The sequence below is a fragment of the Colletes gigas genome, unplaced genomic scaffold (assembly GCF_013123115.1).
Source record: "Colletes gigas isolate AHSC1104 unplaced genomic scaffold, ASM1312311v1 Colletes_gigas_Sc00006, whole genome shotgun sequence".
In the NCBI taxonomy this organism is placed as follows: Eukaryota; Metazoa; Arthropoda; class Insecta; order Hymenoptera; family Colletidae; genus Colletes; species Colletes gigas.
Window position 1 is genome coordinate 2,186,602 of NW_025106635.1, and position 24,226 is coordinate 2,210,827.

The 24,226-nt window shown below is 42.6% G+C and overlaps 1 protein-coding gene across 8 annotated transcripts in view; it reads right to left on the reverse strand.

Moving 5' to 3' along the window:
- LOC122395825 (disks large homolog 4) overlaps positions 1-24,226 on the reverse strand; it is a 292,810-nt gene that overhangs the window by 220,390 nt on the left and 48,194 nt on the right. For all 8 annotated transcript variants that reach the window (XM_043393710.1, XM_043393714.1, XM_043393711.1 and 5 more), the window contains exons 3-4: positions 13,556-13,651; positions 791-964 (exon numbers count right to left, since the gene is read on the reverse strand). In XM_043393710.1, coding sequence (XP_043249645.1) covers positions 791-964; positions 13,556-13,651 — 270 coding nt within the window. The remainder of the gene's footprint in view (positions 1-790; positions 965-13,555; positions 13,652-24,226) is intronic.

Consider the following 24,226-nt stretch of genomic DNA (forward strand, 5'->3'; position numbering starts at 1 on the left):
ATCAGTGACGCGAGCGTTACACCATCTATTCGTCGTTCCTGGAAATCGAACGCTCTTTGCACGCCATCTAACCGAGGGTGGTTGCAACTCAGCTTCAGGGGTTGAAATCGATGGAAGTCATTCGAGTAATTTGGAGTTTGATTACGTTTAACTATGTTAGATATTGTCTTAGGGTTGAAACTGTATTCACAATCTACCAAAAATGTATTAAATATGCTTTGGTTTGAACGAAGGGTAATGGTTTCGATTTTTATTTGAGGCAGTCGGTAAGGGTAGCTAGAAGGGAAACCCTTTCGGTGTTTCGCATTGATTTTCGTGGCGTTTGGAGAGGAATGGAACAGATGGCGAAAGCTCGTAGACCTGGCGAGCATGCGTCGACATACACGTGGTCAGGTGTGTATGTATCAACAAATCTGAAGATTTGTTTAGATACGACTTTGCTTGTGTCTTCTTCGTAAGACGACAATCTGGTCACTTTGTACGGTCTGAAGCAATAAATATGGACACTTTCGTTCCCATTTCAGTCACAGAGCTACATATTTAGAATTACTGAATAGTAACTTTTCTAAAATTGTTTTTAAATGTTACAGTATGGTGACGAGTATTACTATAAATAAATCACAAGCTTGAGAGTCAAGGGCAAGTAAATACACATAGAAAATTTTGGAAAGTTTTCAAAGTGTCCAATTATTTCAAAGAATAGATCATTTGTAGTCTGATATTTCTCTCTGTGACTGACAATTTCAGAAGGAAAAGGTTAATAATAATCTTAAAAGAAATCAAATCCTACCTTATTGAGGGTCTCGTGACTAGTCAGAATGTGCTGGCTACCATCGGGATGAAGGATACGATCGACTGAATTTGGTCTAGGAACTCCATCCAACTGTCCGGCCTCCTTCAGCTGGGGTGGCGACGGAGGGGGTGGCAACTGCTCCTCCACGCCTCTGCCGGTGTATCGCGTCTTCTGCAATTCGAGGCGAGTTTCAGTACCGAGTGAATTCACTGGCAAGGATAACTAACCCGAATTATTCTCAATTTTATCACCGTGTCCGTCACTAAAATTTTAATATGTACCCTCGTCCATTTGGTTTTGCGTTTAACGTGATGGTCGACGCGTTTCTGATCGTCCGCGTCTGTTCGCTGCCTCAACAGGCATACCTCGCAAGGACCGACTTTGTGAACGTTCAAGAAGATCATTGCTACGTGGTAGACGGCGAACCAAAACAAAATCGATGTGGGGGGGAATGTAAATAAACCAGCGCTCCGACGTTGTTTCGACTGGCTGGCCTCGGCTCCGACTGACGCGCTCGTCGCATCAGGTTTCGATATCGACGACGCTTCGACTTTCATCGGCTAATCTCCCGGAATCCCGGATTTCATTTCATTATCGCGGCCCAGCGGGGCTTCAGGATACGACGCGTGCTGTAGGGGGGGGGCTTTGCTGCGTCGATGATCGCAGCGAACGTTTACTAAAACCACGACGACGCATACGAGTAGACCTTACATTCAAAGTATTTTTTCGGCCCATTTTTGTGGGCCTCTCCAACATTCTTAGAATTTCTACATACTCTTCATTAAAATACGCGTCGCTTGCATTTTGAAACATCAAAATCCTTCGATCCGTTCAGGAGTTATGATTTTTTAAACTTGCGCATATAATTTCAGGGGAATCGTTCATTCATGGCCAGAAATTTTAAAAAAGAATTTTTTTCTCGAAAATGCGTAGGATTTCGGGGCTATGTCTATTCATGAAAAATGATTGTAATTGATCCCCGCGATCGAAAATAATTTTTCCAGGTCGATTTGAAATTTTTTTTTTCACCGAAAAATATGAGCTCTACTTCATAAATAAATTTCAATGAAATACACTCACTGTTGTAACTTAGTCATCCCAGATGATTTACTACTATTTCCCTACTGTTTCAGACATGTATGATATCAGACATTCAAAACGTTTATGTTTCCAAGAAATATTCCACCGTAGGTTCTGTGTTATTTAATTCTTCTGGTAGGCAGAATTCGTTGAAGTAGACTTGGTTTCTACATCGATTTGTATTGTACTATTCATAACGGAGATCTAATTTTAGATTTTTGTATTACGTCCTTAGGTTGAACGTTGCGGAATGACCACCCACAATTCCAGATTCGACCACGCTGTATTTCTTCTCGTATAAAGAATAAAATTGCTCAATGGCCAATGAAAGCACAAATTACAGCTCGTATTTCACGGTGTTAACTTGGAAATTCAGGGCACTGTGATTCAATAGTTTCACATTTGTTCTCGTGCCCTTTCTCTCCACGTAAAAGGAACTAAATTTCCATAAAAAAAGAACTTATACCTGCCAGGAACTTCTGGTTTTCGATTATAAAATTTTAATCACCTCTTCCATTTTCTATTTTTTTTCTCATACATGTCTATGTGCAGTTTACTATTAAAGTACACCAAGACTACCTTTTTTTGCTCAAGCATTCTTTCATAATAGTAAAATTTAATTATTATAAGAGTCCAGTACGAACAGTAACGACAAGTAGTATTCTTAAGATTCTAATATACCCATAGATAGATTTGTTAATGATTCTACTCGCAAAGATATCAACTGTCTTCGAGAAATATGATCAATCCTTCGATGAAGTACTTCTTTAAATCCTCCATAGCTTAGGGGCATATTCGCTGTATTTTCCCCGCGGCAAAACGACGCGATCGAATGAAATAAATCGATGGCACTTCGAGCTCAATTCTCCGACCAGTCAATTTTCCAGCGCTTTAACGCGATCGTGTCGGTAAATGAACTACACGTTGATCTACGTTCGGCAGCCGGCTCGTATAAATAAACATCGGCTTCCTGCTTTTCAAACGAATTTAGCTAAAAGCCCCGCGCCGAATTTCCAGGGCGTTTTAAACGCGCGAACATCGAAAACGACGACTCGATTCTGCTTAAAAATACGGGAAACCCTATTAACGTCGACCCATTCCGCGTTTCTATAAATTATTCGGTATCGCGTTTCGCGGTGTCGTTTCGACGGTTTTCGAAACGATATTTCGTCGCGCGTTCGTTTACCCGGCCTTTGAATTAGTGCCGCTATGGAATAAACGCGCCATGTAATTGCGTTTATTGGCAAGTCTATTGGAACTCACGTGATTCCAGCAACATCCGCAAACATCGTTCCAACATTTCGAATCCAGCGAACGAACGTTACGATTGCCGCGCTGCATGGACTGACAGGGTCTCTTTGTTCTTCGTCTGCGCACTTTCATGGGCACCCCGTACATATAGTCGCTGAAACGACGCCTCGAATGACGCACGATAGACACCCAGTCGATCATTGTTTCGTTCCGTTGAACCGCGTTTCTCGTTCACTTTGATCCGCCGCGCGCTAGTGCTTTTCACGAGGCTTCGCACCGTACTTTTTGCATTTTAATATCGCGTCGACTCGCCAAACCTCCCTTCGTCGACCATTTTTGTGGCAACTGGTCCACAAAATTTCCTATTATCGATGAAATCCCAATTTTACTCAGAATTTCGATGAATACTCGCGAAGGGGCTCTTAATTGCACTTGTTAGTCCAATAGTTTAAACATTTTTCTACAGGAAATTTATTTCTATTAAATCTATTCAATTTTAGACCAAATATATAGGTTTTCTTTTGCAGAAATGTTAGGTCCTTGTATTTCTATTTTTCTCAATAATTATAATCCAGTTCAAACGCTCGAATCCTCCGAGTGCAGGAGCTCCAAATGCATTTCTTCTTCTTCTTATAAATACGCGTCCATTTCTGCTTCCCAGTTTTTTACTTCGACGTTTGCACGCCCACGAGATCTGCGCGAGATATATTATACATCAGGCGTGGCTTTTAAATTCACTAAATTACTGCAAGTTTTACACAAGTATCCAGTTTGCCATCTAAATACGCCCTTTCACGCGATATTTCACAAACAGGATTCGCGCTGTCGTTAATTCAACCTGCGCGGAAACTCAAATTAAATCCAACTTCGCGAGTGTACTTTTACAGAGGATTTTTATGGGAATTTTTGTTAAAATTGCGATCTAGTTCGAACCTCTGGCGCACACTATCGAAACGCCGAATGCATTTCATCATTTCACTTCCACTTTTTACTTAACTATTCACGTTATTTCGCGAACCGGTGCAGAATATATATTCAAACGTGGTTTCCAAACTTCCTGGAATCTCATCAATCTGGCTTTTGTAGAAATTCAAATTTGGCGCAACTTTGCAGATTTACATCTCCGCGTCCAGTTCAATTATTCACTTCTATCGACTTTCAGCCACTTTATTTCCCGTTAAAAAATTCGGCTCGTTTCGAATCTTCGGATCTCGTTGCTCGGAACCGCCAAACACATTTCTCTTTCGCACAAATACGCATCGATTCCCCGGCTCCCTACTTTTTATTTCACTGTTTACACGCCCCCGAGAGCTCGCTCGGAATATATATTCAGGCGTGACTTTCGAACTTGGCGAAATCGTTTCTCCGATAAAAAATAAATCATCGGGTCTCGCGGCTGTCGCGCGCGATCGCGCAATTTTCTTCCAGTCACTGTTTCGCGCCCGGAAACATTTCGATAGTTCACGGTGAATTGTTCGAAAAGACCCGATGACGCTCTTCAAAAATTCTCCCCATTCGCTTCATCCGCCGTTTTTACGCTCTTTCAAAATGTTACGCGCGATGAAAAATGAATTAAAATTCCCAGTGCCCGTCACTCGTCTTCCGTTTGTTCCTATCTCGCGGATTTCTGCAAGCAATTTCCACGTTCCGCCATTACTTTACGGTGCTGAGGGTCGAACGAACGGACACCAAGCCAATGACAGTGAATCCCGATCGACGTCAAGAAACTGGAGTAGTGACCCCTCGTCGTTGGGATACGTGATACAAAAAAAGTGTCTATAAGAAGCTTGTTCGGCAAAGGGTGGACAGTAATACCAATCCTTTTAACGAATAAACTACATCAACATCTACTCGTCATTACTTCAGCTACATGATTCGTACACATGGATACTTCGACTAGTATTGAGTTCTCGATTCATTCATCAACGTTATACTCGTTATTTATAAACTGATAAATTTTCCGTACCTCGATAACAACGTTGGTATTCTCTTTTGTTATCACACATTTTATTTTATACGCGCAATGAAACAGAGAGAAATTTACTTGAATTATATCGCAATAGAGTTGTTTGCACTGCCTTTTATCGGTGATATTTTATTTAAACGAAGCTTTTAACTAAATTGAGTTCTCGCGAAATCCTTTGACAAATAAATAATATTTACTGCTTCGCGTTTGAATCAATTGCAAAAGCCCGCGTCGCATGTACAATTTAAAAAAAATAAATAAAATTCGGGTAATATCGATGAAATAAATGGTGCATTAAAATTCTACTAAAATTATAATACGAGAAAATATTTTAGCGTTTAACCTGGACTCGTGATATCTTCAGGATCGAGCTATCAAAACGCAGGGGCGAAAGAACGTGGTGTCCATCGATTCCTTTTATCGAACAAATTTCTGTAATTAGTTTCGATGTTGCTTAAAAAAACTGCGTGGCACGGGGAATCGCAAAGAAGACAGAGCGTCACAAAGACCCGAGCCAATCGATGACAAACCCCGATAAATGTCGCCGGAAGGGGGGTGGATAATAAAAGAGTAACCGTAAGAAGGAAGTTCTCTCGTTGAACAACGCCTGGCAATTCCTTTAACGATCCCGCGGAATGTTTCTCGCGAGATAAAGACGTGAGAAATGAAATTCGAGGACAGGGGCGGAAGTGAACGTCGTAAGGTTGACACTAATGGAAGAAAAATGTTTCCCATTCGGCAAAGAGTAGGGGAATTCAACGACGCGTCCCGTCCTTCGCGCTGTGTTTCCTCGTTCCGCGGGAAAATTGGTCCTTCTGTGTTATCCTTCGCGATGCTATCTTTAACATCGCCGAAGAGAAGACAATGTTCGGCGCGCTGTTTAATGGGGTTCCGTACGTGCCACTGGCTCGGAAGAAGGAAAACTTCAAAGCGGCTGAAACGTTTATGCATCTCCAAGAATATCAAACAGCTCTGTGAAATTGTTTACCTGCGAGCCACGGACGCGAGGACAAGATAGGACTACGAACGCGTTACACGTTGGAACACTGTTACCGTATTCCCTTTGTTTCCGCCTCTGAAAGGCCTTCCGCGCGTTAAAATCACGATTCGGTCGAGGTGCACCGGACCTGATTAAATATTTCGCCACGAAACACGAGCCTAAGTTCGATCCGTAACTTTTCGCGTGATCCGATGCTGCATCGAACTACAAAGATTGTCCCTGAGCGACGTTCGCGACGAGTAAATTTCTGTCGGGAGTTGGCAAACCATGACCAGTGAGGTAAGAATAAATTTTCGAATATTGTGCAATGATACGATAGTTTCATTACTGTTTATATTTTTGTCAGTTTCAGTGACCATCGAAGCGAACGACAGCTCTGTTATTGAATACCCATTCGACCAATTTTGTAAACAAGGTCTCTGTACATGAAATACGATCGCCCAGAAAGCGACATCGTCGAGTTCAGAGACTTTCGAAGAGAAAATAAATTCTTACAATTTACTCTGCTAACTCAGTTTGCGTGGTAAATAAAATTTGAATCGAGTAGTGGTGCTTATTATTATATCACCGTAGCGGCGCCAGTGGAGTGCACAGGGTTAACATTATTAAAAATAGGCAGAAGAAGGTCGCGTTTGGGCTTATTTTCAGCGGGAAATTCTTCCCAACGTCGAAGCTGCTGTTTCAAAGTCTATAGAATATTATTAGATCGACGCAGGTGTTAATTTTAACATCCTCTAATATAAAATGCAAGAAATTTTGTTATTCTCCACCGGTCGGTTCACGGAATTTCTGCCAGTCTGTCTTGCATCAACATTGTATATGCATTCTGTGACTCAGTCAATAAATTTCATTTTTTCTTACTGGAAGTCTCGTGGAATATTCATTCCTTGCGACTGTATTATTCTAAATTTTGCATTGCTCCATCTCCTTCGTTGCTCCCCTAACATCCTTAGAACCCGATACAGCATCATGATTTAAATTCAATTTCGATCCAATTCCAACGTTAGTGGAACCGTGAATTCCAAATCCGTCGAATTTAGTTCAGTTTCGTAATATTACACCGGCTGCATATTTTATTGTTACCGGCATAAATGAATTTTAATACCTTCGTCAAGAAATATAAATTTTAGAACTTTTAAAACACGCTGACGTTGATTTTGCATTCGCGTTTCAATGTGATTTATTAACATTTTTATTGGAAACTAATAGGTATTCCATTTGCCTATTTTTCCATTATGCAGGCCGTTAAGAATGATGAAATACAAGCATGCGTTGTTACCCGCCATACATTTATCATTCTTGACACGCTACAAAATGGAAAAATAGGCAATTCCAGTACCTCGTTGCTCCTCAATAATAATTTGAATAAATGTAATCAGCTTACAAACGTTGATTGAAAACACAAGCTCCATATGTAAAAATCAACGTTAAACCGATACAACGAATTATTCAGATTTCGATAAAAAATAATTTAACCAAGGGTACTCGAAAGAGAAATGACGTTTCGAATAAAGAGTACGTTGACCTCATGCAGCATCATTTGCTGCATTATTCTGGCGATCCACGGTTTCAGAAACCTCGTTTCGCTCTCGTCCCCTGTATCTAGAGCTTCTCAAGCACCCGATTTGACGACACTCTTCCGAGAACAAGAGAAGGTTTGGCAAGGTCGACTATTCGTGTCAACTGACGGATCTCCTTTTTCATCCCCCAGCACCGCGATCCACGTGTTCCCGTTTCATTGATCCTCCTCGACACACTAGAAACGAATCCAAAGGGTAGAAACTTCCTGCTTTCGAACCGTGGAAACCTTTCCCTCGCACGCACTGCGAATCGAACTTTGAATATCACGCGTCACTCTGGTCCCCGTACGTTCGACGATGGTCGAAGTTTCCATTTTTCAAAGTTGCAGCGAAAAGGAGCACGTTCCGCGCTGTAGCCAACTCGTTTAAAACTATTTTCCACGACGTTTCGGGACCGAGGACAAGCGAAGCCACGAAAAAAAGCACTCGCGACAGATTGCTTAAGAGGGACACGCGTGCGTAGAAATACACCGAGTCACGAGGAAGTTCCGTGGAGAGGTCGAGCTTCTACCTCGAAGGGATGGACGTCGGCGTCGGTACTGTCGTAAGAACGTCTCGACGTTGGTGGTCGCGCGTCCCGACGCTCCTACCAAGGCGTCGTGGTCTAATTCCGACACGCTTCTTCCCGTCCCGATGCAGGAGGAACGCGCGGCGTTCGAACGATCGTCGCGAACTCGTAAACAAGCATATTTTCACACGTGCTCTCGGTATTGCAACGACAAGAACATTAATCATGCTTTCAACCGGGACAAATTTATTCAGAGACACGCTCCAGAGCGATGGAATCTTTTTTTCATCAAATAAGCTCGCATTTATAAAAATGCAAAAAAGAAACTAACGCGCGCAGTCTTCGTGACAACTGCTTATCGATGAAAAACTTTTCTGTTACGTTATTTTTTTTTTTTTAAATAAAAATTGATAGTGTCCTGCAAATAATAATACGAAGCTGGCCTGTTTTCCTAATGTATGGATGATATATGATCCGAATGTTATTAATATTCCGAGACAAGGGAGACGTTTCACTGTCGAAGATCGATGTTCTGGGAAATTTAACCGAAAATTTACGTAACGGTCTGATTAAATGGCCGCTTAATTAAACTTCGTGCCGCGAGAACGGCGGCTGAGTGGTTCAGTGGTATACAATTCCGTCGACGTTATATCGGTAGTTATTGATAATCTGCGCGTTGAAAACGTTTAGTATTATTTCATTAACAGCGTTCGTCGAATGTAATTTCTGTAGGAAAGCGTCGGGTGTCATTATCGCCGACGCGACTGTTGAAAACGACGTGCCTCGCAATTGTTAGGAACTTTTCGCTGAAATCTGGCGGTGAGGCGTTTGGGAACGAACCGGCGTCTGCGGGGGACGTGAAATTCATTGTTTACGCGATGGAAAATGACGAAAGAGCGCGACTCGAATAATTGCAGTCGTCGTAAACAAAGAAAATCGAAAACCAAGAGGCTGGTTTTCTGTTCGTGATATATTTAAAATTTTCGTTACGATCAAATAATTCGCAGATGTTTTAGGAATTATTTGGACAGATTAAACGCCAAACAACGCGGCTCATTAGATCGACGATATCAAATGGAATGCATTACAGCCCGGCGAGACCGCAGTTTCTGCACTTGGTACGCAAACACGAAAGCCACGAAACGGCATTGATGATGCTGGTACGCTGATTTCGGGTATAATTTACAAATTTCCTGGCCGCGGGCAATTCTATCGCGGTCGTGGCTCCGTTGACTTTGCGAAAATTGACACCGATATTAATGTCGAACATTTGCAGAGAAGGAAAATCGAAAAAATTGTGCTCTATGAAACGAAATCGAACGATTTTCCCTTGCGTTCCCTGCGATAAGCCAACGCGTTTCAAGGGCTGTTCCGCGAAGAAAAATCCTCTAGAGGGGTATCGATTTTGCGGAAACGAGCCCTGTCGGTGATCGTTGCGCGATGGATTCCGTCCCACGCGTTTCCGAGACACTGCGGAATTCCGCGAAGAACGAAGCAAAAGAAAGATAACAGGAACGGCGAGTTGTATTCCGAGATAAAGCACCTCTCACCTTTTACGCTCCGCTCGCCACGGAAATGAGAAGAAACGTAAAGAGATGGAAAGGAAAACCAGGCCTCCGGAAAATTATAATTTATCCTTGACGCAGAACAGATTAATTTCTGTTTTTGTCGTCTCGAAGATGGTTCCTTTGTTCGCGTCGTTATGGGATCGTTTTTTTTTAATAACGCCGACCGCGAGATCTCGTTTTTACCGAGACTTTTATTTACGATCTATTTTATTAACGCTCCGGCGTTTCCTGTGTCGGGGCAAGAAGGATCGATGCACTCGGTTGATACGATGATATCGACGGGTGATAAACTACCGACGAACGTTTGAAACCAATAGAAATTAGATGCAGAAACTCGTCGGCAAGGCAGGAATCAGTGGTAGGAACGCGGAGGCGTACAGGGATCTGACAGGTGCCTGTTCTGTCGGTAGAAAGTCATGGACGATCGATCAAATCCAGACCGACGTTATGACGAAAGTAATTGTATCACAGACGAGGTATACGGGTAGATCTTTCACCCAATGTATTTTTTCGGCCCAGTTTTCTGGGACTCTAGAGCCCCATTACCATTTACGTGTCACTCACAATGTTACCAAAAGATTTAGAAATAAACACAAGAGGAAGTAAGACAGAAAATTAAATTACAGAAATTTTAGTATGTTAATGAAAGCTGTACGGTCCAGAATTGACTAGAAAGGGAAGTCTTTTTGCTCGTAAAACGCGATTTCGTGATGGAAATGCTAGTAATCATTGGTACGTGTGATACGAAATCTTAACAAATATTAAAATAATATTTTACAAGAATATCAATCGCTGCATGTGAACTCCACACAGAGTACTTACTCGACGATGGTGTGAATTCAACAATTATAAATAAAACTTGGCATTGTTTAACATTGAAACGCAATAGTTTGAAGAATTCTTAACAATATGTGGTATATGAGTAATGAAAAGGTCCATCAGTATGCGTAAATAATAATTTCTCGCGAAATAATTTGTCCGCCTGACGGGTCGAGGTGGCTGACACACGCTGGGCTCTCCCCACTCCTCTTTGACAACATTAAAGGCTCATGTGGGGACTCGTATGTCACAGTCGCGCGGGGGACTCGAAGGGTGGCGGAACTCCTGGCTTGGTGGGCATCCTAGGATGACCAGTGGTGACCAGGGGGACCAGAACTGACCATTGCTGACCACTACTGACCACTACTGACCAGTTCTGGCTAGCGCTCCTACCCATACTGACCACTACTGACCACTACTGACCAGTGCCGGACGGTGATGACTACGGTAAGAACTGTTTAAAAATTCTCTCCCCTCTTTTATTCTATCGTTTGATTCCAATTTCGCTTCAATGAACTGATTTTGCCTTGCTTGCCTAACTGACGTTGCTATAATATGAATATTTTCTTACTTTACAGCTGGCCCCGTGGTAACTACCCTATATAATGACAACAAGTAGTAAGTCCACTCCATTTATTTGTATTTTATTATTTTTATTTCTTTGTTTGTATGTGAATTCAACTTTGTTTATCTATCTGATTTTATTTGGTTATTATGAATGTTCCTTTTCTCTGATTCTACTTTTATATTGTTTGTCGAATTTATGTTATTGCTTTGATATGTATAATATTCCAGGATATAATAATGTAATATTGTTTTCAATCGAATACTACATTTGTTTCCATACAATTTCATGGATTTTTATTTTTACGTTCTTGCTCGAATTCTCGTAATATTCTACGGTGGTACTTTGGTTGAGTGGTTTGGTTGGGTACTTTGAGAGGTATTTCGTTTGATTGTTTGGTGTTGATTCAACTTGGTGTCTCGATCTCGGTTCCTTTCATTATTACGAATCTTCGTTTTCATATCGTATTTGTTTCGATGATTCTGATCAATATAAGAATGTTCGTTTTGATACGAATAACATTTGGTCGAAGCATATATAATATTTGCCTCCATGACACCGAATGATATAGGATTTTTATTTTTACGTCTCAGCTTAAATTCTTGTCACATTTTGCTAATATACTCTGCTCAATTCCCTTTAGCTAGGTGATAGATCATTTTTAAGTGTCTATTCAATTCACTACCATATCTCACTAATATAAATATTAGTTTTGATTCCAGTTTCAATTTGGATTAATCGCAAGGACATCGAGGGAGAACGCCTCAACCGCCGAGGGACTTTTAATTGCAAGTTGATTAGTCTCATGCTTCGTCGCGAGTATTAAAATTAACGTCGAAGCCTTCTTTATTATACGTGTATCCGCGCTGTACCAAGCAATTATTCAATAAGTAGCTTCTCTCTCGTTCGTTCCCTCGTTCCTAGCTTCGATCACCGCTGTTTCATCGATTGAAACGTGTGATCGGCTGTGTATCTGGTCCGAAAGATCAAATCGCCTTCCCTTAGGTAGCTAGATCGAGGGAAACTGGTACTCTGCTGGAAGGTGTGGAGTTTCCGTATCCTGCGGAAACGCATACCTTCCAGCGGAAGTCGACACTGAAACAGAGGTACTCTCTCTTTGTCAGACAACTTGAGTCGGGTCCTTCGGGCTCCCGGCGGGTTGCGTTGGAGCAATGGAGACCTTAGATTCGGAGTCGCAGCCGTCCATTATCCCATAGAGATCTAGTTAGCAAGGGCAGTAGGTTCGATCCTCGGATCCGCTGCACGGTTCAGCGTCGCGTCGCGTCGCGTCGCGTCCCTCAAATTAACTTCGTCCCACTTTTTAACCAAATAATTGCTTGGTACAACTAAATCAGAATATCCAAGGAACTTTGTTTCCTTCTATCGTCCGAATTTTAGTTTCAACTTGACTAGACTCGAGCTTCGACGTTAATTTTAGCCAAGTAATTATTTAACAAGTAGCTTCTCTCGACTCGTTCTCTCGTTTTTCGCTTCGATCACCGCTGTTTCATCGATCGAGACATGTGATCGGCCGTCCAGTTTGTCCGAAAGATCTAGTCGCCTACCAATGATAGATCGATTGCTAGAAATAGAAATCAATCTACCAAGGGCAGTGTTGATTCGATCCGAAGATCTGCTGAACGGTTCAGCATCGCGTCGCGTCGCGTATCCCATAATTTAGCTTCACCCCCTTTTTAAACGAAATAATTACTTGGTGCAATCTAGCTAAGCTTAGCTAAAAGGGAGATCGATGGAACTTTGATTCCATCTATCTCCCTTCGGGTCTCCACTCGCAGCAACCTCCACGTGGTGAGACCTGGGTAATATTATTTAGCGTTTAATTAATAATCGTATCACTCTTAGCTGGGTAATGCAATTATTAAATACAAACTAAATAATATTAGCAAATTGGCTGCGATCCGCTTTGTATAGATCATCATAAATATAGAGCTTCTTCGCTAAGTTTTGATTCTCATTGATTCATCAAAGATTTCACTTGAAGTATTGTCACGTTTCGTTTGGTAAATTATCATTATATAAAATTAGTTCGCATGGAAAGTGTTGTAGTTTTAGAACATCGACTGTCTTTTCAAACGTATCGTTAGCATCTCGATTTGTTAAAGATATCGATATAGAGTGTTAGAGATATATGTTGGCTGCAATGACACGTTGGCTGCGATGATATGTTCATATTTGTCTCTTGTTTATGTGAAATAATATTCAATTGTTATTAATGTTCCCAACCATCTACAACAATTGGTAGCAGAATGTGGTTTGGTGTGATTAGAAGCGATCGGAAGTGGAAAGTGTCGTAGACAGGTTAGGAAAGACGCGCGGCGAGCGAACAGAAATTATAACAAAGTGTTTAGCGACAAGAGAGGTGGTTATCAATTCACACACGACATTATTTTGTGGATTTACGAACCTGAGCTTCGTCTACGTGATCTGGAACATCGGGGCTGGCCGACCTGCGGCCATAAATGTTCGACAGAGTCTGGTTCACCGGAAAAGCTGGACCACCCTGCAATAATCATACGATCTGAAATCATTCTCGTCCTGTTGTCAACGAAACGGTAAGCGCTCCCGTTAAATTCTCCGTTTCTTATTAAAATATTACCATAAATTGCGCAAAAATATCTCGAGGCCACTCACTTCTCCCACGCACGACATTCCGATAAGTGGCGCCCCCTTGTATCGATCCCGCTACCACAATAGATTATATAATTATGCTAATATCCTCTCTAATTCGGTTGATTTATTCCGTGGTCCAGTTAATTCATTCAAACTATGTATCCACAGGGGGGCTATCGCTTTCTAACTTTGTTTAATCATGTAATTTCCAACTACCCGCCACTCGTTATATTTATTGCTATTTCGGATAAATCATACGTCGATACGTAACTATAATAATACCTGCACCGTTTGCCGCTCGGTTTATCACAATGTTTATAGTAGGAGGGTTGCATGCCCATTTAAATAAGTAAATAAATTACAACGAAGTAATTTACATTACCGCAACCTTGTTCGCGGAGTCTCTCGTGTATCGAATATACGTCGTTTTGCATAATGAGCAGCGTATTTTCGTCTGCTTTGTGTAACATATATTATCGTTGGCATATAACCAACATAGTTATCTCTCTCTCTCGGAAGAGGGAACATAATTCCACACGTTCTAATATTAATTAAGAAATACGAATGATATTATGTTTTTCTTCCTTTAATATACAAGGTATTCGGTCACCCCTGAGAAAAATTTTAATGAGAGAATAAGAATAGTAATTTGTTGACGGAGGCTTCGGCTCTTCGTAGACTTTCCAATGAAAAAATTCGAAGTACGTTGCCTCGTAAAAAAGAAAAAGAAAGACTGGTCGTTTGACCAGTCATGGTAGGAATGGATATATACGAAGTGCCGGTAGGTTTAATGTTAAATATGTGCCATCGTCGTTGTATCGCGTTACAGGAAGAATTTATTCTTTCTCGCGTCACTGCATCGTCGAGGGAAACACGACGCCCGCCATTTAATCGCGTTATTTTTTATCGTACAGGAGAGCGTAGAAAATTCTGGATTTACAGAACCCCTTTACTTTTATTAAGAAAGTCCTCAGAGTCCGTTAAAATGATCGTTCGCTCCAAATGAACCCTTCTTTCAGGCACATTAGCTTCCCGAGAATTTTTAATTATATTGTAAAGTCGATGCTCCATATCGGAGCAAAATAGATTTGAATCCATGAAGATTGGCTTATGGAATAATCAGATTACAACTTCCCTTGCAGATTTCGTTTCTACGTGTACACTTTGTGCAAAGTTTCAGCGTTTAATCTTCGTCGTTAGTTAACCCCCGAGTACCTCTTTACGTGGTCTTCTTTGATGGCGCTGACAAGCATGCTTAGTACAGAAGGCAATAAACTTGTAGAAGTTTTAAAACGTGTACTTGAACCCCGGCTAGGACTACTCGGTACCGTACATTCAGGTACTTCAGTATTTCGCAAAGCGTGTCGTACGGGTTTGCAAGATACAGCCGAGTAGATGCCAGCAGATAGCAACTTCTCTTCGAGATACGATGCGTGAATAAGAAGCTGTTGCAAGTAAAAATGCCTCTTGGCACCGACGCGTTGGCTACCAGTGCCGGATGATGATACAATATTAATTGTTTTGGTACGGACACACAACTGTCGACTGGAATCAAATTTTATCCCAAGTCTCTGCCAAGACAAGCAGACCACGAGATTTCCGCTGCTGGCAGCGACCGATAAGAATGGATCGTCGTGGATATAGAAGGTTAAGGATCAATTTATCGCGGTGAACGGAAATGCAAACGAAAGACCACTTTTCTCCGGGACTGACGTTCGAGGAAAACTGCTAAACTGGGCCGAGAATAACGTGGGTTCGTGTTTGACAAGCACCAGCCCCGGTTTAGCGTGTAGGATCGTTTATGTCAGTGTACCTCAACCCTCTCTGGCTCGTTGTCTAACTTTCGAACGCTAGATTTGTTCATACGCGAATACCATTTGTTTCTCGCAATTAGTTGGAAGATGATTAGCTCTAATTTTCCGGATTCCTGAAAAAATAGCCAAAGTTGAGAGTCCCTGGTCTAAAACGTATGACGCCATGATCCTTCTCCCCTGACATATTTTGATTTTACGCTCGCGGCCGCGAACCAGACAGCAATATATTCGAATCGTGCTTAGCTGTGCGTGCAAATTGAAAGAAAATACTGCGCTGAAACGACTCCCGTAGTCCCGGCGCGGGGAATTTGTTTGCGTTTTATGAAATATATGAATTTCCCGTACGGCTGATTACGCGACAACCGGAATTTAGGATCGAAGGATGAAAAATTCGCGATAATTAAAATGCAAAACTGCCCGACGAATTGACGCTGATTGATATTTAATGGTCGTTGAGAATAATCATAACCACTTTTCATCGTTCATCGATTCGGCGTATTCCGCTAAAACGACGATGCGCGAGTTCATACATTTTCACGCAAACATTAACCTTATCATTCACGAATTATTAAAAAGTCAGAGGGAATATTATTTCTCCGTATTCTCGAGTATATCATATATTAAACCTTCAATCCATAATAACAGATTCACCGTGAATTTTAATAATATATAGCTGTACAAAGTTATAAGCTGCTTAACGACTTGATTTTTGTTTTTTAATTAAACTTCGACACGCTTCGCTAGGTTTCTAGATACCATGTGTTTAAGATCCAGTGCAGGGACTTGGAGAACGGCTTCGTTAAAAAAGTTTCCACGCAACGTTGCTATTCGTGACGCGAGGAGGACAGTTTCGACTGATTATTTTCGGTTCGAGATGCTTCCCAGCCGTTCCCTTTTCGAGTTCGAAGAAAGGCACGTGTGATCCCTTATACAGAGTCTGCCAGAACAGACGGATTCGAAACCCACTTGTGCGTCGAGTTCGTTTATCCAAAGATGAGATGGAGCCTCGAGTCTTCGGTAAACGTTCCGCGCTACGTGCTCCTCTGTGTTTGAAATCCCGAGAGAAACGCGGAAACTCTTCGGACGCATTGAGACGAAGGCCAGGAAAGTTTCACGAAGATAAATTTCGAAGCGAGCTCGCGTAGAAAACAATACGCTTGTTCCCCCGCTCTCAACCCCCAACGAAATTCAAGCTGTCCCCGAGCACAAACAGCTTCGTCCGTTTCCCTTTCGAGCGCGAATGCAAATTAATCTTAGATATCGTCGCCGATCGCGTTCGTTTCCCTGAAACGTTACTATCATTCTTGGTTCAATTTAAACACATTCTATACGCGTTTACCAGGTGAATTTTCCTTCGATATCTTCTGGGTATTTTTAATAATTAATAACTTCAGCAAACGTAATTTCGAAATTCTTGATTATCGTTGCTTCGAGTCAACATGCCAAAATATTCACAGTTATATAATTACCGACTCCAAACGGCAAACATTTGAGAATCGTCGAACAGTGGGACATTTACCTATGTCGATGAATATACATGTAGTTGCTCGCCAAGTGACGAATGTGTGGCTCTAGCACTTGACGCGTTACGTCACTCTAATGTAACGTTAGGTATTAGGTCAATGGTTAATATGCACCGTTTTGAATCGAGGCATTTTTGCTATTTAATTACCATACCTCTGAACATAGTTTATTATCTCTTTCTCTTTCAGAAAATTATCGAGGTGACAGAAAAATTCTTAAAATATCGAATAATTAAAATTTATCACAAACAAAAAGTTTTCTTTCGGGTTCGATCGATCGTCCTCGATTAGATATCACGTACGTTCCGTGACGGAATATAGTCGAAAAGCTCGGGACGTTGAAACGAACGTAACGCGCGTTAGAAGTTCATATTTATATTGCGGATGAGTTCGGGGACGAATTTCGATGATATTATCGCGGAACTTTCTACCGATGCATGGTTACTGGCACGATATTCCCGTCTGATGGCAGTTTAACCGTAACTACTGACAGCTGGCGTTCGTCTAGTCACCTCGGTCTGACCACAAAGCGTCAGTATCCGGCAACTAGCACCGCACACGTAGAAGGTCCGCACACACGGTTCGTAGGAGTGGATGGTGCCCGTAGAAGTTAGGCGTTCCCAATAATCCACGGTTCTTGATTTTGCGTCGCCACGAGTCTCTCTAATCGCTCCCCCGTGTCTGGAAATTTGTCGGAAACTGGAGATGGAAGACGGGCACCGAAGCCTTCCGCGTAAATAGGAAGTCTCCGTGTGACGGAAGTGGCGAAAACTTTGACCGCCAGACGTACTACAGATCGATCGCGCTACCTTACAAACGTTTCGTCTTCTCGGGCTTGTTGCACCACCTAAATAACGAAACGCGACAGCAGAAGACACGTTTCACTTTTATCTGTACTCTGATTCTATTCATTAGAAGAAGCTCGAAATACTATTGATAATTTGATAACCAAACTTCAAATTGCTAGTACATTGTGATTTTGTGTCACGAAAGCATACGATTTCCTTGCAACCAGCTAAATTACAAGAAAAACTTAATGGTACCTGCGTTAGCTATCCATTTTTCAAAAGGAGACAGATGAAAAATGATCCTAATGGTCAGAAGCAAATCACGTTATAGATTTACTGCTTGTGCACTACTAGTTGTTACCAGAATATTAAATAATTCATTATTGAAACCTGCTAAACCTTCCATTGATCAGCCACGTTCTCAAATTATTCGCCCTTCGACAGGAAGGATTAAATATCCAAGTCTGAAACTTCGAAACTCTAGTTTGACTGACAAGGGAGGCATCTCAACCGCCCAACTTCGATTTTATCGGGCTTCCGTAAAACAATACTGATTTTAAGAATTTTAATTAACTGCTACCAAGATACACCGCGAATCTAACGACGCAGAGATTTTATTTTCGCGAGATGGTCCGTCACCGTGATCGGCACCATATCGTCGATTTCTCGCACGACGCCATAAATTCTTTCGCACGAAGAAACCTGGATAATAGCAAACGAGAACCGATCGTTGTCGAAACTTGGACGCAACGAGAAACGTCGTAATAAAATCTCCCAGTGAATCGGCGAGTGCTTCTGAAAAGACGTTCCCGACGATTCTCCGGGACGATGATCGAATACGCGTATCCGCGGCACCCGTAAAGCGATTTTGCTTCTCGATGGATGCGAGAGCAACCCCTTCGATTCGAGCGACGCACCCCACCGCGGGGTTTCTCGTAGCGCCAGGAATCCTACGCGGCAGACTTTTCGCAGCGGGAATGGATACTTCCGGTCTCGTGCATCGCGGCTTCGAGGCACGTCCTTCCACCTCCCGGGGCGATGAACACGTATATCCATTTCGATAACTCGAGAACTCCACCCTCGACCATCCCCAAGACTTATGCGCTCGCGTCGGAGGTATATTTGCTGTTTATTTGTTTCCCTCGTATTGACCGACAGTGGTTACTGGGGGGCCGTTGCCGGAGTATCCGCTATCCAAACTGTCGATAGCACACAGAGATCTTAAGAGGTTATTTCGGTTCGAGCACGGACGAGCTACGACATGTTTGCAATTTTATAACCGACGATCTGCTTAAGATAGTAGCTTCGAAAGTGGGCCGTAGGTCTGTCCCTTTCGAATGTCGTTAAAATTTTTACCAGAGAAAAGGAATTAATCCTGACTCAAAACGTAGAACGAATCTAGGGCGGAAACGGGGCGAGGAGAGTCGGTTTTGTTTAAGGTTCCCTCGGATTTCATTTGTTTCGAGACGACGACGACGAAATTCATCGCTCGACTTTATAATGGGAACGATTCTCCTAAGAGGATGGATGCTCCCCGGAGACTCTCGACGAGACGGATAGATATGCCTAAGTAAATACTTTGTCCCCTAATAACGTCCAATATACTTCCCATCGGTTATTGGCTCTCTTATTTGGTTGAATAAGTTGGAAACTCGGCGGCTTCCGAGAGCCTCGCCCGATCGTCTTGTCAGCAACGTCGAAGACGTCGTTTATTGGCCCCCCTTTCTTCGTTTGTTATTCATTGACCGACGTGAACCGATCCCGCGATAGCGAGTTTTTCCACTTTACAACGGTTGCGACGGTGGATTATAAATCGAGGCAAACCATAACATCCGTTCAACTATTGGCAAATTGCATTTGCTGATTCTGCGATTGCTGTTTGGCCAGGGACCAACCAATTCTACCGGATGTATCATCCCGGTGCATAATTAATGTCTCGACGCGGCTCCTGATAAAATGCATCGATAACGCGCGCTTCTACCGACGGAAATTGCAATCTTATTGCTCGAATATTTAGCGCTGGCTAAACCAGATAATAATAAATCGAATTAAAAGCTAAAGGCACTCGTTGCTATTCAATTTGTCCGTGCACTGTTCCCGCTCGTGTAAATTCTATTTCTGAGCTCGCTTTATGGCGACCTTTGGGGGTTGCAATCGTAGCCGTGGACACGAATCGTCGAACGGTTTAAATTTCGGATTCCTGGCCAGTCTCTAATGCACTGCACATGTCTTGCTTGGAACTGCCGCTTTGAGAGGTCAAGCCTGGAAAAGGTCGTGCCAAAGCATTCTAAAAGGAACCTGAATCCATTATAGATGCGTTCCAGTACGCGTCCAGTGTTCAATACGAAGCCAGGATCAATCGCTATTGAATAGAAGGAACTAACTTTTCGAAAACGCTGACCGAGCTTCAAATACCCCCGCGATTGCTGCTCTGTCCAGCAATATCGTTTCGTTTCCTTCCGCAGCGTTCGATTACTATTGCATTACCAATTACTATATTAGCTCGAAAGACTCTGTACGTTACTTAAATATTTGTTTTCAATTTAATTTGAGGTTCCCGAGACAATTGTTTGCATCGCGGATCAACGAGATGTATTTAAAATTCTTAAGAAAAGACAAAAATTGAGAACGTATCGCTTTCAGCGTGGCTTCCGCCGAGATTTCCGGGGTATTTCGCTATCGAAGGTTCTCCATCGTTACTGTAAGAATAAAATGAGGGGGTTTACTTCTTCTATATTCCTCGATCCAAAGCGCGAGGCGAATTGGAAAGGTTTCGTCGGTGAATTCGGCCCCTTTACGAGCGGCCACTACCTTCACGTCGCTTTATGCGTTGCAGAAGGATCATACGTATCCCTTAATATTCCTTTTTTCGTAGCTGCATTCAGTCGTCCGAAAATGAGATTCCTTTGTATCGCTTTTCGCCTCGATAATTTTCCTATCCACGGATTGTCCGCCGCGACGTCCCATTCAGAGTCCGACTGTCGTTATCGCGGAATCTGATACATTTTCTCTTGATTCCTCTACGAAGGAATCCCCCCCCGTGCTCCTCTAAAAGGTTTTACAAATTTCTCTCTAAACGAAACTTCGATTAAAATTCCATTACCGAGGTTCCGCGAGGGAAACTTTTGTAATTGCGTTTGTTTCTTACGTTGTTTCTTTCGTTCGCTTTTCCGTAAGCTGGGAATGCGTTTTCTAGTTTTCAGAGCATGGCTCTGTATTATCAGACTAGCGGCTCTGAAATGCGTTGGGTCAAACACGTAGACTAGAGCGAGATTCGGCGAGAAAAGTGGCATGCGAGAGTATCTGACCGGACAAGTGGAAACCGACAGTATATGGTCAGACGTGTACTCGGACGTTTCCACTTTCGTTCAGACAGACTCCGTTGGACCAAAACAACAACGATCTATAAGGAGTGGTGTCTGTTCTTTTGACGAACACACACATTTTATTCAACTATATCTCAATGTTCATTAATTTATGATTATTTTACGAGTTGCACGTCGCATCGATTTCCAAAACCTCTCTCGCCTCGTTATATATTTACGGTGCACTTTGCTGTTGTGCAACTATTTGAATTTCGAAGCGACGAATATATTCTCCGAATAAAATAAAAATATTCAAATCCCCTATCTGTGAATTGTTTAAACGCGCGCTGTACAATGTTTAGGATTAAAGACAGAGAGATCAGCCATGAACTTCGGTTAAATAATTCTCGCGTAGCCTTTTATTTTCGATGAAAGGACTCTGTGGCGGCCGGTGAATCCACCGTGCACGCTTTTAATGTTAATAGACACCCTGTTCGCCCCGTAGAGGGAGCGTAACTTGCGTATCGAACGACGACACTCTTCGCAAAGCGACACGTCGATAATCCAGCTAGTGGTGCACACGGCTTTATAGGGTACCGGCCACCGCGGATATTGTCCTGAAACTAATTTCGTTGGATAGCTTCAGGGGTCATTCGATGCCACCAAGAACGTAACACTTTTATCGCGAGATGAAAGAGTGCAGTTCCCGTGAACTCGATGGAACGAAACACCGTCTCGCGGGGGCGTTTCACGGAAGAGGGTTTTTAAAACCGCTGACGTTACCTCTTCACGTCACCGGGGGAGGTGAAAGAAAGATTGTTGCACAAATTGCAATAACTTACGCGTCAAGTTAATCTCCTGCGACTGACGCGCGTGAAATTCAGGGGGTTTTAAAAAGCTCGGTGCTTCGAATTGGAAAACTTTTTAAGCGTCGCACGGTGGGGACATTTGCATTTTAAAAATATGTATTATTTAACCTTTTGTAAAATTAATTTTTACTCTGTCCACCGAGTGTGGAATTTATAATTTTACAAAATGATAACAAGATAAAAATTCCATTTATTCGCGAATATTTCGATTAATAAGAATTTTAAAGGAATGATCGCGATCCAGCGTTTCTTCGAACGTACGCGCACGCAGAAGGCGTAGTAATTATATGTAGGAGACGGAAAATAATATCAAAAGCGAGGCAGAGAGGCGTGGAACGAGACGCACTCCATCGCCTCGGTAAGTTATTACCGCGACTTAAGGGAGAAAACCTGGAAGGGCGGAAAGTATAGGCACGGTGAAACGCTGTACCACCCACACGCGCTTACTCCACGCCGTAGAATAACGACCTCATTATCAACCACCCAGCTGGTTGTTCTACGGCGGTATTAGCTCTTGGATATTTATGCATGCTTTTATTAAGCACGGCGCGCTCACTGAGCCCAACCTTCTCGCGAATTTCCAAGGTCTTCCGCTTTGTTGTCGCGTCACCATTAAGACCATAAAATTATCGTTAATCGATAGGCACAGGTTACTTCGTAATTCCTAATACGACGGAGCAACGTTTGTTCGTTCGTAGGAGAAATTGTTCCTTTTCGCGGAGAGTCGACGTTTGGACAGAATTTTCGCTGGGTTAGGGTCTTTCTTCGCTGCGTTCAACGGCGAATTTAACGCGAATCTGATTCCGTGCTCGAAGGATTCGCCAATAGAAAAGTGAACCGGTCTCCTGGTAACTAACTCTCGCCAGGAGGTCGTAATTAATTCCTGGAACGTCGGTTTCCATAATACGGGGAGCATCGATCTAAATTACGATTGTCGATGAACTAACTGTAAGCTTCCTCGGCAATCTCGCGTCGTTACGAATCGACCTAATCTATCTATAATCATTCACGATGCTTCGTCGAGAGTAACTTTACGAGCAAGCTCTGACGGACTTAACAGATTTCTAAGCCGATTCGAGGCAATCTTTATTCAATATTTTCCCAAAATTTAACCAAACAAACATCTAGTTCGGTCAAAAATAGTAAGAGCTACGGGCGAATAATTTCTGAACAATTTCGTGGCGATTTTGTGGACTCGCAGGATCGAAACTCTTTAGTGGACATTAGGTGCAAGTGTGGTGGGTCGATAGCACGCAAAGAGGATCGTCTTAGGATATGCGGTGGGACATTTAAAATTCAGAGTTACGTCGAGTGCTCGTGAATATCCAGCATAACGATCACAACATATATTCTTCCGGGGTGGGAACGGGAACAGGGACAGGTTTATGGGCTCATCGATCGATGCTGGGGCCAGCGATATAGGCTCGAGATTGAGGCCAGCCAACGTTCGGACGCAATATAACGAGTCGGGGTCGAAGTAGTTGTCACGGGTTCACGGGACAAGCGTGTGTACAGGTACAACCGACGCTCTGTACCCTTTGTGAACCGATGAAAGGAAGTCACGCACCGACACGTGACCGGATATAGCGAAGAGGTCGCTGCGAGTGCATTCCGAACGATCCACCCTTTGCCGTCTGGCTCTCGCCTTCTTCTGCTTTTCCACGTCCCTTTGTGCTTCACAATTTCTCTCTTTTTCTATAGTTCCTTTCAGAGAACGTACACTTACGGACAAACGTTAACAATATAAATTATTCCCCGTTCCTCGAAAACCTTTGATAGCAAAATAGACTTTGAACAGAGAAGTGTATAAAAATCTGTGAGCAGAAATAAATCAATCTTAACTTTTTTTAGAATTCTCATCAATTTACTTGAATCGTTTGTTCATGTTGAGAATCGTCCAGAAAGTAAAGTTCAACGCCTTCGCTGGTCGAATTACGGTTCCCACGGATTTGCTTTCTGTAAGATCACTTTGCACAGTGCAATATTTGTCTGGACCAAGTTTCGCCAGTATCAATATTTACGGATTTATCCAAGCGGTTCCAATTACGTGCCTCGCCCTCTGTGCACATTGTCCTGCCCCTTTTGTTTTCCTTTATCTCGCGTGGTAACCTCTTTTCGTTCGGCTTCTTTTCTTTGTTCGTTTAATCCCCTCCCTCTGTTTGTCGT